General features: G+C 42.0%; 2 protein-coding genes across 2 annotated transcripts; both read left to right on the plus strand.

Annotated features, from left to right (window-relative positions):
* Positions 1–263: 263 nt before the first annotated feature.
* LOC115107434 (forkhead box protein Q1-like) lies at positions 264–2247 on the plus strand. Its single transcript, XM_029630836.2, has one exon. The coding sequence runs from the start codon at positions 523–525 to the stop codon at positions 1576–1578; it is 1056 nt and encodes a 351-aa protein (XP_029486696.1). The 5' UTR covers positions 264–522; the 3' UTR covers positions 1579–2247.
* A 6100-nt stretch (positions 2248–8347) lies between these two features.
* On the plus strand, positions 8348–13929 carry LOC115108607 (forkhead box protein F2-like). The gene is made up of 2 exons (XM_029633153.1): positions 8348–9894; positions 12774–13929. Exons 1-2 carry the CDS (start codon positions 8922–8924, stop codon positions 12950–12952), a joined length of 1152 nt encoding a protein of 383 aa, XP_029489013.1. The 5' UTR covers positions 8348–8921; the 3' UTR covers positions 12953–13929.
* Positions 13930–16532: the final 2603 nt, after the last annotated feature.

The following is a 16532-nucleotide window of genomic DNA, read 5'->3' on the forward strand; positions in this document are numbered from 1 at the left end:
AGAGAGAGAGAGAGCGAGAGAGAGATTGGAGATCTCTAAAATATATGAACAATAAACATAGTTCTTCTCCCCTCCTCCTTCTAACTTTAGCTTTCTATATGTTTATGCTTGTTTTACATACTCCTGTGTGGCACAAAGGAGCGTGCAATCATAAATCCCTCAATCGCTTCAATGGATTTGAGATTACTCTGAGTTTGAGACGCTAGACCACGCCCCCCGTGGGCTGTCCCTCGCGGAGGGATTATATTATAACAGGGCGCGTGTGTCTCCGGAGACAAATCTACTTTCAGCTGCTAAACAGGCACGAGTTTGGGTGCCTCCCGTTCCTCTGTACATCGGAGCTCCTCGGACCGAAACAGACAGACAGGTGCACTGACTCCACCACTGAAACAGACTCACTGGCTACTGCGCCTCTCTAAAGAACAACAACAGATTAGGAGAATCGCGCTGTACTGCAACGAACTCTGACAGCTACACACTGACAGGTGAGAGGAGAAGGGGGAAAACAATAAATATAAAAAAATGAAACTTGAAGTGTTCTCCGCAAGCCACTTCGTTCAGAAGCCTATGGAGGTTTGCAGTCACAGTGATGCGGAAGGTAGCGTCCCCTCTCCCCTATCCGGGGACGAGCTGGGCTCAGACGGGGACTGCGTGGCCAACAGCCCGGCACCTGCTACCCCGAGCAGCAGCGATGGCAAGGGAAAGCCCTACACCCGCAGACCCAAGCCGCCCTACTCCTACATCGCACTCATCGCCATGGCCATCCGGGACTCCGGCAGCGGCCGGTTGACTCTGGCCGAGATCAACGACTACTTGATGAAGAAGTTCCCGTTCTTCCGGGGCAGCTACACCGGGTGGAGGAACTCGGTGCGCCACAACCTGTCGCTGAACGACTGTTTCCTCAAAGTGCTCCGGGACCCTTCCAGGCCATGGGGCAAGGACAACTACTGGATGCTGAACCCGCACAGCGAGTACACCTTCGCTGACGGGGTGTTCCGTCGCAGGAGGAAGCGCATCACTAAGGGCCGGTCCGGTGGTTCCAATAAGGACACCGAGACCCCTGACATCCAGACACCAGGCGAGGAGACTCGCATCTCGGCCCCTGCTTCTGTTACCTCCCGGGAGGAGAGGGTGATGGGAGCCAAGTTCTCCAGCTCTTCCAGCTCCTTCTCCATCGATAGCATCCTCAGCAAGCCCTTCATACGTAGGGAGGACAGAGATCACACCGATAGAGACAGTGCACATGCCAACCCCGGTGCCCACCGGCTCTATTGGCCCGCGGGTTCTCACCACATGCTGCCCTACACACTGGCCTACCCACCGCTACCCGCTGTTATGGCACACGCACATGCACAGCACTCTTACCACCAGGTCAGCACCGGCGCGTCACACATGTTGAACGTGTACAGGTGCAGCCTCGCTGAGCACGCAGAGCACACCAGGGACCCACTCACAGCTCTCCACATGACGTCGCAGGGCCACATGCCAAACTCCGAGGCTGCTTTCTCCCCTGTGAAAATGCACACAGCGCGAGTTGGAAGCTGTCATCCTTTCCAGATAGATTCATTGCTCTCCTAAAGCCAACGTAACAGACGATAATGTAATTATGTATCTTAAATTTGCCATGTGCACTTTCCTATGCGCTCTACGTTTTGTCTTAAAATGTCTTAAAAAAGGCATTTCAGTGCATTTAACTGTTTCTGATTATAACAAGTCGTTTAGCGGTGATGAATAACGTAATGTGTTATTGTTGTCATGACTTTATTTCTATCTGGTTACTACTAGGACGAAGCAAATGAGTTGCAATCTGACATGCCTTTCCACTGTGTGTGTGTGTGTGTGTGTGTGTGTGTGTGTGTGTGTGTGTGTGTGTGTGTGTGTGTGTTGTGTGTTTTACGTGGTTCTTAGGTCATTTCTAATGTAAACGACGGCTATCATGCGCCAACGATTTGAAAAATATAGTAATATGTATGTGTTGATGTAGTTTTGTATGACTTGCTGAAAAATATTGTATTTTAAAATATTTGTTGGATTGTTGATTACTCCATGTAGAGGCTGCACAAAAAGAAAGGAAATACACTGTCTGTTTTCCTAAACATTGATTCATGCATGGACAATATTTTTTATGAGAGAAAATAAAAACTCATTGGGGAAAAATGATCGAAGCAAACCAGGAGTATTTAATTTTTTATATTGCTCTTGCCTTATCTTTACCTAAAGGAAAATAAAGCATCATCAATATTTTTCCATTATGTATAGGCCTACTTGAAATGTGTTTGGAATCAGAGGGCGGAAAAAGTTTGCATGGGTGATCAGAGGAAGAACCGATATCTATCTGCCTGGAACTGGAAAGGCGTAGCGCCTGGCAACACTGGCGCTGTTTTGGCATCCTCACCACTTAAACGAGCATGCTGAAGTACCAGAGGAATGAAGAAAAAGATATACAATCATTTCAGACATCTGCCTACACTGTACGGCGAGGCACAATTAGGAAACAGCAGTGTTAGGCACAGAGAGGGATATACATTCACAGATTTACAATACGTACATTTCACCCCTCTGTCTTCCTCTCTGCCTGCACCGCACGGAACAGCACAGCTAAGGAAGTAACACTGTTAGGCACAAATTACAGCTCGGTTGAGCTATTTCTAAATATTTAAGGGTGGTGAGATCCGTCCCAGAATGGGGAGTGCTGAATTATGTCAAGTAAATCATAGAATCTGACGCTTTACACGAAGGATCATTAATTTTAACTGCAACACACGTCTAGGAAGGTTGTTCCGAGTGAGGGGGGTTGAGTTCAGTTATTACGGACATTTAGCTGCACAATAGCAAATCATGTGTAGTTATAATGTACAGTATCTATTAAGCACAGTGAAAACATACACGTCTCCTCAAGCTCTTCTGTATAGGTTCGAGGATGAAATCTCAGACTTGGGACAAATGCACTCTATCTCTAAATGTAAACTATGGTTTATGCTTAAGGATAAATTGTAGGCCTACCATAGCATGCCACCCAAGCTATGGTGTACTCATTAAACATGATCTGTTCTGTGCCGTTCACACGAGGGTAAGAAACGTGCCTGCGATCTGGGTCTCCAATAAGCATTGTACAAACAACTATAGCTTGTTCAAATATGACATTTGCATTTACTCTGCCTTGTAGCTTGTTCTCGTTTCAAGTCACGCAATTCAACATGTCATACTGAAATAATAGGCTAATACATACTACTACTAATTATTATTATTATTATTATTATAAAACAGTGCATTTCATGTTTAAATCACCAACATTTGAAAAATATATATTAGACCTTTTTCATCCTGCTATAGGCTATGTTGAGGATTTTTTTTAACACATGACAAACATTAAATAAATGTCCTGATTTTCTGAGTAAGATTTACAACAATATCTTTAGAATATAAAAAAAGATGTGATGTGGGGTGAATTGCGACATTTAGCTTACCTGTCCACAACAAAGACACAGACCTGCGTATGCTAAACGATAAGCTATACTAAACTTTTACCAAAACAATATTTCAAAATGAAATGACGAAAAGACAGGTTGGACCATTGTAAGGGTTTAATAATGAGAAACAATCATTGTGGCTGGCTACTTCATGCGCCAAGTCTATAAATGATCACAACACACTTCCAATAAAAACTAAATGATTAGACCTTTCAACGCCGACAGGGGATATATGGGGGTTATCCATAGAAGCAAGGATGCAGTCCATGCGCGATGTCTCGAGCTGTCCACCGTCCTGAGGGAAACCCTTGACGTTATCACATGTAGTGTTGCACACGTTAATTACGATTCCCGTTACCCTAACAATGTTAGGCCTAATGCTATTGACAAAGTTGTAGACTATCACTAGCAAGTGCTGTATCTAGACAAACATTGTAAAATAGTATACACAGAAAATATCGTGACTAGTACAATATTTTATTGTGGACCAATGAGAAATGAGCCTATAGGCTAATGAGAAAGACAATCTCAAAAATTGCTCAATTGATAAACGATCAAATCTGAAAAGTAAAAGAAAATGTGTTGATACATTTGCCATTTCCCATTTGCATTTGACCCTGTCTTTCTTGCGAGGGGTTATCAGTCCCTCGTCGATCTGGGCACAAATAGAACGGAAGACATTCTTGCTTAGGCCCATACATGTTTCTACAAATACAATGCATGTGTACAAATATTTTGACATAAAACATTACCTGTCCGTCCTCCTCAATCATGCACATGGATGCATAGACATAGGACTATACTATGCTAACAAAAATAAAACATGTCACGATAGTTTTACTCAGCAGTCTGCAAACTCGGTCCTGGGACCCCCCTTGGATGCACGTTTAGTTTTTCCCCCTATCACTACACAGCTGATTCAAATAACCAACTCATCATCAAGCTTTGTTTAGCTGTGTAGTGCTAGGGCAAAAACCAAAACGTGCACCCGGCGGTCTAGGTGACAGGTAAGAGGGTTGAGTCCCGTTCCAGGAACAATGCTGCAACCTGCAGGTGAAATCCCGGAACAGCACACCTGTATGTTACGCACTGGGCAGAGCACTAGCACCGACGGCAATAACAGGTGAACGCTCCATCAATGTAGGCCACCGTTATGTTTTCATTCTGTAGCCTAGGACTTAGCTCTCTCTGGTGTGTGGAACAGGAACCAGTTAAAGATATGGCGTATCCTAATAAACTGATAACATGCCTGAATCTGAGAGCAGTAGATACTGTGCTCCATTCAATCCGTATCGCCGAAGTATCCCGGAAGATCCGCGTTCAAATGTCATTTCCGATTGAGCCGACGTAGCAGTGTTTACGGTGAAAGCAGTCTCCGCCGCCGCGGGAACATTGCCTTTAATTGTCAATCGCGATATATAATACGGATCTTCAGCGCTATTGATTGAATAGAAACCTAAATATTATGTCGTTCTGGAGCAGGGTTTAGGCCTGGAGTCCAGGCACAATGTTAGGAAGTTCAAACAGTCAGTCACTCTGCAGGCCGCTGAACCGCGCATGAGCTTCTGGAGAAAGAACCTGGTACTCTCAGCACAAAAGCCAGAGTTGAGCTGGACAGGAAGCGCGGCTGCTGGGGCGCCTGAAAGAAGACATAAAGACGCACATTGCCGTTAAAATACGCTGGAAAGAGCTATTTAAACTATATTTAAACTCTTCAAAATGAGTGAAAAAAATGTTCAGGCAAGATGTAAGGACTTGTCAAAAGAAGTGAGGAGTCAAAGTAGGTTATAGGTCTATGAGAAGGACCAACAACCAGTGGTGCAAAGTACTTCATTAAAAATACTTGAAAGTACTACTTAACTTGTTTTTTGGGGTATCTGTACTTTACTATTTATATTTTTGACAACTTTTACTTTTACTTAATTACATTCCTAAAGAAAATAATGTACTTTTTACTCCATATATTTTCTCTGACACCCAAAAGTACTCATTACATTTTGAATGCTTAGCAGGACAGGACATGGTCCAATTCACACACTTATCAAGATAACAACACTCCTCATCCCTAATGCCTCTGATCTGGCGGACTCACTAAACACAAATGAAGCATTTGTAAATTATGTCTGAGTGTTGGACACCTGGTTATCCGTAAATTTAAAAAACAAGAAAATTGGGCCGTCTGGTTTGCTTAATATAATGTTTATTTTATTTTATTATTCACACTTTTACTTTTACTTTTGATACTTAAGTATATTTAAAACCAAATGCTTTTAGACTTTTACTCAAGTAGTATTTTACCTGGTGACTTTCACTTTTACTTGAGTCATTTTCTATTAAGTTATCTTTACTTTTACTCAAATATGATACCTTACTTCTTTTTCCACCACTGCCAACAACCAGCAGGCCTGTGTTTCTATGGAAACAGTGTGTCGTTTTATGGCGTATCAAAACAAAAACTAAAAGTCAAACAATATAAAGCAACATTTTAATTTATGTAATGCACCGCTGCATTCATTTATTATTCAGCAATATCCTACATATTAAATACACATTCATAAACAGAATTCTGAGCCACATTTTTCATGAACTAATATTTGAATGGTGTAAGCCTTTGTATAAATAATCAGGGACGTTAAAGCAATATTAGCTATAATATTATAGTTGACACTTCAATATTTACCAAAGATAAAAACAACCATTTATATTGTTATAGGCTGGTGTTCTTCAGGCTAAAAGGATCAAACTCGGACAGAAATGCCAAAGGATATCCATCACTATTAAAAACCAGAACCCATGTAAATATGTGATATAATTGTTGTTTACTAGATATTTCAAAACAGCTATAATAAGAGCTCCTATACGCGCTTTGCTGTGAACTCGTAAAAGCAGTGGCCAGTCTTCAAAGTGCTCTCGCGCAGAACAAAGTTTCCTCCTAGCCGCGGAGGCATCCTGATCACTGCGGGGGTCATACGTTCTGATGTCGCAGGAAATTCTAAGGCCATTAGGTTCCACAAACTTCTCTGTGTCACCGTGGAAAATGATTTTATCCTCACATCCTTTGTTGTGAAGTGTAAAGGTTATTGTTGATGGCCATTGTTTGAAAATCCTTTATATCTAAGGACTACACATGAAAGGACGGGGGTAATGTTAGACAGACACACAAATAGATGAGGAGCTGATTAGTTTATTACATATTTTATTTTCTGTCGACTTTCTAAAGCTCGACTATCCCAATATAAAATGCCCGTATCATAAATGCAGAAATGAAATCCCGTAGCCCCAGCTTGAACCTTCAATTATTATATTCTGATGTGAGGTTTAGGCCTAGTCTACTGTATACAGTTGTTTACTCTTTCCTTCTAACTGTTTCAATTCAGCGGCATAAAACAAAATAAAGCTCAGTGTAAAACAAATCCAGGTGGTAGACTAGGCATACAAACAGAATGGGGTGATGTGATTTCGGTACAAATTAAGATTGATAATCTAAATTTTACGTTATATTAATAACTTTTTTCCTATGACCAATTTTGGACAGATATTGTTTGTAGTCTTTTTGTATTTCTGTATAGCCTAGACCTACTCAACTGTAACAATGAGCTGTTTATTATAAACGTATACAACTACCAAACATAACAGGTCGGCTATTTACAAAGCATATACATACTGAAAAATTACTGAAAATGATTGCATTATTTAACTACTAGGCTATATAAACGAATATTTAGCTCAATATGTTTTAAAAAAATATAACATTAGGTGGTTGAATTGAAAACGAGGAAGTGTAGGCCCTATCAAATGCAGGCATAACAAAGGTAACCATAAAAGTCATCACAGTATAAATATGAAACAAGCTATCTGCATGATGCAGGCCTGCAATATAGTGTCATATAGTGTCAACCTTGTAACAGGATTAATACACTCTGAACTTGTAGGCCACGTTTCTGAACAAATCCTATTTCTCTCGTTGTTATCATTATTGATCATAGGGCTTTTATCTTTTAAGACGAAATAATTGCATTATGTTGGACAAATCTGTATTATGGTCTGTCTTCATAGGGGAGGAAGCTGTCGACGCCCGCGCTCCTAATTTCGGTTCTCTCTCTAATGAACGCGGGGCCCAGGGGACCGCCTCGAGCCTAGGGCTGTAAACTGACACTGGTGCGCTGTGTGTGGTATCCAAGGCAGGCCGCTCTTGATGGAAAAAGCCTGCTTCCACTCATGTCAAAGTCATTTACTCAGAACCCCCCTGCTCATGCATTCACCCCAGCGAAATACAACCACCTTTCCCCCGGTAGTGACTCTTACGGTTGGGTTCTGAGCGAACTAGGAAAACATGAGATAGGATTTATACTAGGACATTTATGAGCCTACACAGTTTGTTCTATGTGTCGCTTCTACAACACCGCCTTTACTGGATCGGTAGGCCATCCAACATGATATTGTTGCATGGCAACACAGAGAAGCAATTTCTATTTTTTTAAGAGGCCTACTCTTATATATAATTGCCTATACTGTTATATCCTCAGTATTTCATTACAGAAAATGTTTCCGTTATTCAGTATAATGACACTTAGCAACAGGCAACAAAATGTAAGAAGAGTGTTGGAGATGGAGTTCTTTGCCTTGTGTGCTGGCGTGTGACGCTGTTGATTGGAATGTCTGGGGAGGTTTGATAGATGGCATAATTGCGTGTTTTTGAGATGTCAGAGAGCAGGGGAAAGAGAGAGGGTGGAAGAGGGAGGGGGTGCGAGATAGAGAGAGAGGGGCTTGACTCTGCTGCAGCGACTGCCGGTGGAAGGGGAGGGGAGGGGGCTGTAGTCGTCACTGATTTCAGGGGGTTTGGTGATGGGGGGGGGGGGTCTTAGAGGAAAGAAAGATTTACGAAATGATAGGTGGTCGCGTTTTGTTTGGCTGAGCGGCCTCGCGCACTAAATTGAGGAGTCTTCGCGTTTCCTCCCCTTTAGGGATTAAGGCGGGCGATGGCCACCCGGTGCGCCGCATAGCTGCACTCACCGCTACGGTGATACCGAACCGCACCGGAGCCTCTGTGTCGAACTGAACCTCCGCAAAACGCTGCATTATAGCGAGCGCTCCAGCCCTCACTGCATACTCTGCTCTCATCTCTCTCCCACATTCTGACACTGCGAACTCGCTGCAGATTTTTTGCGTAATAGGAGAGTCCAACAGAACGGAAGATAGTTTTTCCTCTCCAAGCCCTTTTTTGTTGAATTCCGAAGACCAACGGCGTGTGTGATTTATAGAGGACTTTGAGTAGAAGTGACATTACTTGCTATCACCTTCTTTGAATCATATACGTCCCCTTTTCTTTCTCTAGATCTCTTGCTCAATCTCACTCTCCTCTTTCCCCCATCTCTCCTTCTCATCTTTCCCCCATCTCTCTTTCTCTCTTCACGTCACTGCTCAGCTACGCAGTGCGTCAGCGGAGCAGAGATGACGACCGAGACCTCTCAGCAGCAGCTGGACCAACCGCCTCCCCTGAGGTCCAGCCCGGCCTCCGGTGTCCTGCACCCCGCCATGATAAGCCCACAGGCCTCCATGGACAGTTCCTCGACCGGGGCCAAAGGCAAGAAGGCGAGCTCCGGACTGAGGCGACCAGAAAAGCCTCCCTACTCCTACATTGCGCTCATCGTCATGGCGATACAGAGCTCACCCACCAAGAGGCTGACTCTAAGTGAGATCTATCAGTTTCTCCAGGCCCGGTTCCCCTTCTTCAGAGGATCCTACCAGGGCTGGAAGAACTCCGTCCGGCACAACCTTTCCCTAAACGAGTGCTTTATCAAGCTGCCAAAAGGGCTGGGCAGGCCAGGCAAAGGCCACTACTGGACCATCGACCCGGCCAGCGAGTTCATGTTCGAAGAGGGCTCGTTCCGCCGCAGACCCAGGGGCTTCCGGAGAAAATGCCAAGCCCTAAAGCCTATGTACCGGATGATGAACGGGATAGGCTTCGGTACGTCCATTTTGCCGCAGAGCTTTGAGTTTCAGGCGCCCGGGTCTCTGGCGTGTCATAGCAACAGTTACAACTTGGACATGATGACCAACTCCATGGCAGGTGGCTACGACGGGCTTAGCGGCCACCACGTACCTCACATGTCCCCGAGCCCCGGGTCCACGTACATGGCCAGCTGTCCGGCAACGTCCAACGGGGAATACGGTGGACCGGACAGTAGCAGCAGCCCTGTGCCCTCGTCCCCGGCTATGGCCAGTGCGTTGGACGGTCACGGTCATTCTCCATATGCCAGTACCTCCGGACACTGGGCGTCTCCCGGCGGCTCCCCGTACATCAAGCAGCAGCCTCTGGCCTCCAGCAGCCCGGCGTCCTCTGGGCTACACTCTGGTATGTCCCCCTACTCCCTGGAGCAGAGCTACCTCCACCAGAACGCCAGGGACACCGCCGATATCTCAGGTAATAAACGTTGTGTAAATCAAGTCCTAACACGTTAATAAATAGATGTGAAATGTCATGCGTAATTGCAGGTTGACAATTTACTTGCTCTTTGGTCAGTCATGCTGTTTTCTGGAGGCTAAAAACACAACTTTACGCAATGCGTAATAGCCTATAAAATTGCTAAATTTGTTTTTGTGAAAATTATAGTTGGCCTACCTTATAGACAATATTCCGAACATCTTATAGACGGTCTTTTAGACAATCTCCTACATGCAGAACCAAATGTAGTCTAGTTGAATATCATTAACAGTTACAACTTTGATATGTGTGACGCAGATGAATCAAAACTTTGGCAAATAAAATAATTTGACTAATATAAAAGTGAGTTGTTGCGACCTAAATATGTAATGACTTGCATTTGTAATACATCTATACAACTATGTCTCTTAATGCATTTTCGATGTAATGTTATATTCATAGAATTTAATTTTTTTTAAATGACTGGTTCACGTGGATGCATCTCCTTCACATTGCAGGTTGTGTTATGGCAAAATAGCTTCCCAATGTTATGGGTTAAAATAATTGTATTGTATTTCTGATTATTAGTTTGCAACTATATTCTGTTGTGGAACTGAGGAAACAATTTGAATGACATAGGCCGAAATAATCCTATTTTGAGGGACTCAAAGACACAAATATGCATGCATTATTATAAGGACAATTCAGACGAGGTGGGAAATATAAGAGCAACCACAGCTTCTTACAACGGAAATGAAAAAAATAGTTGAAAACTGTTCTTGAATATATAGGCTAGGCCTTGGGAAAAAAAATAATGTATGGGGCTGCGTTCTTGTTTACATAAATGTTTGGATAGGAGCTCGACGCAATGGGCCATAATGAAAACTGTAGCCACATTATACGCATTGCTCCGTAGGCCAGTTGACCACTTGTAATTTAGTTCATGTTCATCTTGTTTAAAATGCTTATAATTTATCGAGGCTTTAACAAAAGTCCAAGGGATTTCTGAGAGCGGAATTATTCCTTCTAAAGCCTCGGGGGTTACCTAAACAAAGGCTGTGCGAGTCGGACCACACTGAAGAAGAGGATTTAAACAAGCGCATAGGCCTATACCTACCCACAGGAGACTCCAAGCCTTGTTAAACTTTACGCGACTTCTTGTAACTATTTAGAGGATAAGCTGTTATCTGTGCTAGCGGGGTCTAACACGCCTGGTGACGACTGTCAATCACGGCGGGTGTGTTGTCTCTGAAAATGGTGCGCAAAGGCTGCAGCGGGAGTCAGGACCATCAGGATAAATGCCTGCAGTCTCGAGGAGAGAAAACACCGCACACTGCGGGTACAGGCGTCACATCTGGAGTCCTTATGAACTTGATGAGGATCACGCTCTCTGTCACTCTCCCGCTTTCCTTCTCCTCACTCTCACTCTGACAGTGTAGCTGTCCTGATATATACATACCTATCTATGACAGGACCTATGTTCTTATTTTACCGATTCAATTATTTGTCTGAAAATAATTTTAGGCCGTAAGGCCTATAATTATGATGAATTAGCACGTGTGATGTTGCTACTGCAGATCTCGAGGATAAACAGTGTAATGTGTCTATATGGCCCTCAGGAGAAATTGACAATCAAGGAGGGAAAACATAAGCACCCTGACCTAATTAATATTTCATACCTCTTTGTGAACGATATGGAGGCCAATTGGTGTAGAAAAGCACTGAAATATAACGAGGCTGTTTGATTATTATATGCCTATCAAATCACTCTTAACTTCAGTCTAACCAGATCATGTTAAGTTAAAGACTAAACATTCTCTAGGTCAAATATCTGTGTACACATACTACAACAGTCACAAATGAGAGGGGCTCACGCAAAATATGTGCACCAACTCAACTAAATTAAACAAACATTAGAGATGCTAGCATTGAGAATGCAGAGATTCAGAAGTCAAGTCATGATAGTGGTTTCCGTTTGGCTGATGTTTTAATTAAAGGAGACTGCTGCTCGAATGTATATTTAGCTCAGCATGAGCAGAGGCTACATGTCTAGGGTCTATGCATCTAATTTGCACACATCCAAATAACATATTGTATACAGTGAATTAATTGCATGGTTCAATTTAAATAATTCTGAAGAGGAAATAGGCATAACACACGCAGTTTCTTTGGATTGATTGTTTTAGTGGCATTCTCCTGAAATGGAAATACTGCGGAAAAGGACATTATTTGACCTATTCTCAAAAGGCCAGCAAATCCCTGTTTATTCAGCAATTAATAATGTATTACAGGTCAACATAACATAATATAACATAGCCTAGTAAGATAACAAATGTCCCTACCGTGATCGATTAGGTTTAATCTATAGATTCACTGAGAGTGATATCTTATTTATTCGCGTGGTGTTATGGGACTACGTCTCCGCATTGTTTACTGGCCAAATTATTGGATGATGTGTCAATTTCAAACCTTAAAATGTATATAAGAAAAATAGGCTACATAATACACTGAATAGTATAACATATGTTTTACACATAGTCAATGTAATGCATAAACGTCAGAGTGTTATTATCCTATATTCTGAAAGAAAACGGTTTGTTTGTTGTTGTTGAAAAGTCAAGCATTTACAATATATAAATATTTCTGAATAATACTAATATTTCTGACTGCTCCTCTATGCCACACACGAGTATGTAAAAACAATTCTATAAACTTAGGAGGGGAGAAGAACTGTATTGTTCATATATTTTGAAGAGCTTCTCTCTCTCTCTCTCTCTCTCTCTCTCTCTCTCTCTCTCTGTCAATTCAATTCAATTCAATGTATCTCTCTCTCTCTCTCTCTCTCTCTCTCTCTCTCTCTCTCTCTCTCTCTCTCTCAGTGGGGATCCCTCGCTACCAAAGCCACTCCTCGCCCGTGGTCGACAGGAAGGATTTTGTCCTGAATTTTAACGGCATCTCTTCGTTCCATCCCTCAGCCAGTGGATCGTACTATCATCATCATCACCATCACCACCATCACCAAAGCCTTTGTCAAGACGTCAAACCGTGCGTGATGTGAGCAGGAAATGTAGTGCGCGTAAAGGCCCAAACTGTGCTCTGGAGATGAGAATGAACACAAAATAGAGCAATTTAAACTGATTCTATACATGTCTGGCGACAGTTTAAACCCAAATAAATGGCCTGTCATCTTTCTGATGAGATCGAACAATGGGGACAGTAGCCTATTTTTGAGAGTCTGGAAAAACTTCTCGAGTCAGGATATATTTTCAGTGGCATTCGTCGTCTTGATTGGTCTAAATGAAGGACAGTATATTATGCACTAACTGTTTCTGAAGTGAAGGACCCACTGGGCACAGATGTCAGTTCAACCTCTAATTTTTATTTACATTTGTTTGAGTTGTCAACTATTGTGAACTCAACGGGAAATCCCCCCAAAAATCACCATGTCATTGGGTTCAGGTTAAAAGTTAGGGGGGGAAAGACAAAACCCACAGGGCACAGACGTCAATTCAACGTCTATTCCATGTTGGTTCAACTTCATTTCATTGACATGATGTGGAAACAACGTTGATTCAACCAGTGCGTGCTCAGTGGGAATGCCCTTATGTTGATTACTTTTTGCCAATCCAATAGGGTTTCCACGTTGATTCGACGTCATCACATAGATTTTTTTTTTTGGGTTGAAATGATGTGGAAACAACGTTCAACCCGTTTTTGCCCAGTGGGAAAGCACAAACGCTTATGACAATGAAACCACTTTGCCTTATTCTGTTCTCTATTGGCCAACCTTTTCTTCTTCAAAAGAAGTTTCAAAACGATTTTAATTATGTGTTTGCTGTCATTACTTGTGCAAACAAATAGCCTATATTTTATGTAACTAGGCCTCTGTTCTGATCTATAAAAGTACATGCACATACACAATGCTTTTTATAACAAAAATTGCAACAAATTTGCACTTATTGTATACCCTTTTTGAGATTAGCTTCATTTTCCTCGTTGTAAAGTGTTTCAATAAAGCTGATATATTTTCCGCTATACCTGCCTGCTTGTCTCTCAGAAATATAGCATGCTAATTATAGGCTAATCATTGGAATTTACTATTATTATAGGCCTATTATCTTTGTTGATAATTTATGGTTATTTGTGATTCATAATAGATTTGAGTCCGTGTAAATTTGATTATTTGGCATTCACAGGCATACCTTTAATAACCAAATTCAACGTCTTTTTTTTGGGATGATAACACTTTGTAACGTAAAAAACGTGCTTAAAGAAGGTGAAGCAAAGGTAAATCAAAAGCGTGGATTCTAGGTAAATTTGAAAACAATCCCATTTAATAACTAGATATAAATGTTGTGGAAAACGAATGATCCTTTGAAGAGAAGCATTGTGTACTTTGAGCCACGGGGATAATTATGTAAGGATTTTTATCTTATGGTATAGTAAGAATGGGGGGAAATGAAATAAGGCGACGGATACACAACTCGCTGCATGTCTTTATCGTAGACAGTGAGTTGCATTATCAATATTTACCCATAGACTTCGTGAGATCAAAGGCAGCTGGTGTTTAATACAATCTAATGTACTTTTTCCGAATACTTGGTGAGTGTTATGTAGAGTAGGCCTAGGTAATTTCTATTTACGTAGGCTTACAACAGTTTAGATTGTTTACAAACTCGACTGACGACGTTGGCGACTTAGGAATTGCCATGTTTTGTGTTGTCTCATTGCGCCATCTACAGCCTGGGCCAGCCTGCCTGGTTCTACAACGGAAAGTCTTCCGCGTCACCAGACCTCTACCCCCCGGCCTCGTAGCAGATTTTTCAGGATTGCAAACTTTTTAAGAACTTGTAAACAAACGAGCTGCAGAGGGCCACATTTATGGAGATGTGACCGCACAGTGTTTTTAGAACTGCAGTAAACAGAACACACGTATAGAGTAAGAAGCTGTTTTTTTGTTGAGAAAAACAGATTAGAGAGAGACAGAGGGGCAGAGAGAGAGAGAGAGAGATAGAGGGGAGCTGGGGGAAATACCCGAAACATTCTCACAAAGATGCACGGTGGAGAAAGCTCCCCGCCATTTCCAGGTTGCTATAATTCTAATAGTTCGCCTAATTTCAGTTTATATGATACAACAAGCAAGTATAGTGTAGAGATTCATTGTACCATCTAAATCACTGTGAAATATATTGTCAATAACCAAACATATTGTATTTTCAGCTCTTTGAAGCTGATGTACAAAACTGAAAGTAAAATAAGCAAAAACAAAACTTAAAAACGGGAAGCATAGAAATAGTGCACATAGAACAGATATACTGCCTCTTAGACTTGCTTTCAATGAGAATGATAGATCTATAACTCACCCTTTCTATATGAATTTTGTAGGGTCACCAGAAAAGTTGCATATTGCAGCTTTAAGTGGGTAAATTATTTGAGTTTTCTGTTTGTGTACAAATATATCAACATCAACGATAACAATACAATAGCAGCAGATTTGGGATGCTCATTCTGTCTATGTCTCTGTCTTTCTCGCTCTCACTGGTCTGTGGTCTCTGTGATAGTTACAATTCATGTTGAATAAAACTGCAAAGAGAAACACTCATGCACGCACGTACACACGTACACACACACACACACACACACACACACACACACACACACACACACACACACACACACACACACACACACACACACACACACACACACACACACACACACACACACACCTCATCACAGTTCATTCATCAGCTCCAAAAATATACCTTTTTCGGTTGGATATATTATGATGGGTTTGGTTGCTCCACTGCTGATTGAGGCCTACTTTTAAGGTGGAAGACTGAAATAAATGGACTATGGCTCCATCTAGTGGCCATCCTACCAGCTTGAGATCAAATCATCAAATCAAATTGTATTCATTACATGCTTAATAAACAACAGGTGTGGACTAACAGTGAAATGCTTACTTATGGGACCTTCCCAACAATGCAGTGAGAAAGAAAATAGAGAAAGAAAAGAAAAGCAAAACACGTAATAATTAAAGTAATAATAGATACACAATGAGTAATGATAACTTGGCTATATGCACTGGGTACCAGTACAGAGTCAATGTGCAGGGGTGCAAGGTCATTGAGGTAGATATGTACAAACAACTAGGAATAAAGTGACAGATAGTAAATAGTAGCAGCAGCGTATGTGATGAGTCAAAAATGTTAGTGCAAAAAGGGTCAATGCAGATTGTTAAATAGTTTACCAAATATAGTAGTTAATAGTTTACCACCTGGTTAAATAAAGGTGAAATAAAATAAATAAATAAAAATATCTGCCCAAACTAACTATTTGCAGTCTTATGGATTGGGGGTAGAAGCTGTTCAGGGTCCTGTTGGTTCAAGACTTCCCATGCAGTAGCGGAGAGAACAGTTTATGCCTTGGGTAGCTGGAATCTTTGAACATTTCTAGGGCCATCCTCTGACACCGCTTGGTATAGAGGTCCTGGATAGCCGGGAGCTCGACCCCATTGATGTACTGGGCCTTAAGCACTACCTTCTGTAGCACCTTGCAATTGTTAGCCAGCATACAAAATGGTGATGCAGTCAGTCAAGATGAGCTATTTGAGGATCTGAGGGCCCAGGCCAAAT

The sequence above is a fragment of the Oncorhynchus nerka genome, linkage group LG24 (genome assembly GCF_034236695.1).
Source record: "Oncorhynchus nerka isolate Pitt River linkage group LG24, Oner_Uvic_2.0, whole genome shotgun sequence".
Taxonomy (NCBI): domain Eukaryota; kingdom Metazoa; phylum Chordata; class Actinopteri; order Salmoniformes; family Salmonidae; genus Oncorhynchus; species Oncorhynchus nerka.

Bases quoted from the DNA above. Each gene is read 5' to 3' on its own strand.
- LOC115107434 (XM_029630836.2), top strand. From the start codon at position 523: ATGAAACTTGAAGTGTTCTCCGCAAGCCACTTCGTTCAGAAGCCTATG.
- LOC115108607 (XM_029633153.1), top strand. From the start codon at position 8,922: ATGACGACCGAGACCTCTCAGCAGCAGCTGGACCAACCGCCTCCCCTG. The intron at 9,895-12,773 runs GTAATAAACGTT...TCTCTCTCTCAG, and splicing joins GGACACCGCCGATATCTCAG to TGGGGATCCCTCGCTACCAA.